Source organism: Montipora capricornis, chromosome 6, assembly GCF_036669925.1.
Source record: "Montipora capricornis isolate CH-2021 chromosome 6, ASM3666992v2, whole genome shotgun sequence".
Classification (NCBI taxonomy): Eukaryota; Metazoa; Cnidaria; class Anthozoa; order Scleractinia; family Acroporidae; genus Montipora; species Montipora capricornis.
The window spans coordinates 50,993,411-50,995,910 of NC_090888.1; the positions used below are offsets into that span (position 1 = coordinate 50,993,411).

Genomic DNA, 2,500 nt, shown 5'->3' on the forward strand with positions numbered 1-2,500 from the left:
AAGTCAGCTGTGGAGATTGGATGAAGATCGTCGACTAGTCAGTAAACTGGGCCTGGTAGCTGATATCAAAGGCAAAAACAAGAAACCGGGAACTGTGTGCCATGCCTGGAAAGCGCACGATGGCCTCAATCAAAAATGGCGTTTTGAAGACGATGAGATAAAGAGCGACTTGAATAACCTTGTTATAGATGCCGGGACCCAACCGGTTTCTATGCGTGGAGCAAACGGCAGCCTACCTCAAAAGTGGTATTTTGTTCCCAAAAACGCTTGGCCGGATGGCCGGCTGGTCGTACCTTCACTCAAATATTTCTTCATAGTCAACCAGACAAACGGATTAGTTCTTGAAATTTCTACAGGTAAAAAAGGTGGAGATCTCGTCCTAAGTGAGGGGTGTGGAAAGCTCAGTCAGCTGTGGAGATTGGATGAAGATCGTAGACTAGTCAGTAAGCTGGGCTTAGTAGCTGATATCAAAGGTAAAAACAAGAACGCAGGAAGTGTGTGCCACGCCTGGAATGCACACAATGGCTTCAATCAAAAGTGGCGTTTTGAAGACGATGCGATAAAGAGCGACTTGAATAACCTTGTTATTGATGCCCGAAACCAGAGTGTTTCAATGTACGAAGTAGACGGCAGCTTACCTCAGAAGTGGTATTTTGTTCCCGAAAACGATTGGCCGGATGGCAGGCTGGTTGTACTTTCATTCGAGTATTTCTTCATAGTCAACAAGGAAAAGGGATCAGTTCTTGAAATTTCTACAGGAAGGAAAGGCGGAGATCTCATCCTGAGTGACAAGAATGGAAAAGCAAGTCAGCTGTGGAGATGGGATGAAGACTGCAGGCTGGTCAGTAAACTGGGCTTGGTAGCTGATATCAAAGGCAAGAACAAGAAACCGGGAACTGTGTGCCACGCCTGGAAAGCGCACGATGGCCTCAATCAAAAGTGGCATTTTGAAGACGATGCGATAAAGAGCGACTTGAATAACCTTGCTATTGGTGCCCACGACCACAGTGTTTCCATGTCTGAAGTAGACGGCAGCTTACCGCAGAGGTGGTATTTTGTTCCCGAAAACGATTGGCCGGATGGCAGGCTGGTTGTACCTTCATTTAAGTATTTCTTCATAGTCAACCAGGAAAAGGGATCAGTTCTTGAAATTTCTACAGGAAGGAAAGGCGGAGATCTCATCCTGAGTGACAAGAATGGAAAAGCAAGTCAGCTGTGGAGATGGGATGAAGACTGCAGGCTGGTCAGTAAACTGGGCTTGGTAGCTGATATCAAAGGCAAAAACAAGAAACCGGGAACAGTGTGCCACGCCTGGAAAGCGCACGATGGCCTCAATCAAAAGTGGCATTTTGAAAACGATGCGATAAAGAGCGACTTGAATAACCTTGCTATTGGTGCCCACGACCACAGTGTTTCCATGTCTGAAGTAGACGGCAGCTTACCGCAGAGGTGGTATTTTGTTCCCGAAAACGATTGGCCGGATGGCAGGCTGGTTGTACCTTCATTTAAGTATTTCTTCATAGTCAACCAGGAAGAGGGATCAGTTCTTGAAATTTCTACAGGAAGGAAAGGCGGAGATCTCATCCTGAGTGACAAGAATGGAAAACCAAGTCAGCTGTGGAGATGGGATGACGACTGCAGGCTGGTCAGCAAGCTGGGCTTGGTAGCTGATATCAAAGGCAAGAGCAAGAAACCAGGAACAGTGTGCCACGCCTGGAAAGCGCACGATGGCTTCAATCAAAAATGGCATTTTGAAGACGATGCGATAAAGAGCGACTTGAATAACCTTGCTATTGGTGCCCGGGACCACAGTGTTTCCATGTCTGAAGAAGACGGCAGCTTACGTCAGAAGTGGTATTTCGTTCCCGAAAATGATTGGCCGGAAGGCCGGCTGGTTGTACCTTCAGTCAGGTATTTCTTCATGGTCAACCAGACGAATGAATTAGTTCTTGACATCTCAACAGGAATGAAAAACGGAGATCTCGTCCTGAGTGAAGCGGATGGAAAACCAAGTCAGCTGTGGAGATGGGATAAAGACTGCAGGCTGGTCAGTAAACTGGGCTTGGTAGCCGCTATCAAAGGTGAGAACAAAACACCAGGAGCTGTGTGTCACGCCTGGAATGCACATGATGGTCTTAATCAGAAGTGGCGTGTTGAAGAAGGAGCGATCAAGAGCAGGTTGAATGACCTTGTCATCGGTGCTACAGAGCAGTCGATCACTATGGAAAAAGCTAAAGAAGGTACGTCATCTCAGTTGTGGTACCTCATTCCAGAAAAGGCTTGGGACGACTTCAAGCTCCTACAAGCTAATCCAAACCCTGTCAAAAAGGCGCAGTTTTGGAAACATCTGGCTGACAAATTCCTTGACGTCATCATAGGTTACAGCATTGGTGATTATGAAGACAAACTGCAGAAAGCTTTGAAAATCTCGGATAAGTGTTCCAGGAAGCTGAACGCGGTGACAAAAGGCACTGGTATAGCAAGAACTGTCGGAGGAAGT

At 46.8% G+C, this 2,500-nt stretch overlaps 1 protein-coding gene across 1 annotated transcript in view; it reads left to right on the plus strand.

Moving 5' to 3' along the window:
• LOC138052403 (uncharacterized) overlaps window positions 1-2,500 on the plus strand; it is an 18,185-nt gene that overhangs the window by 14,800 nt on the left and 885 nt on the right. The window contains exon 2 of the mRNA XM_068898893.1: window positions 1-2,500. This exon is cut by the window's left edge and continues 248 nt beyond it; it is cut by the window's right edge and continues 885 nt beyond it. Within this exon, the coding sequence (XP_068754994.1) occupies window positions 1-2,500 (2,500 nt within the window).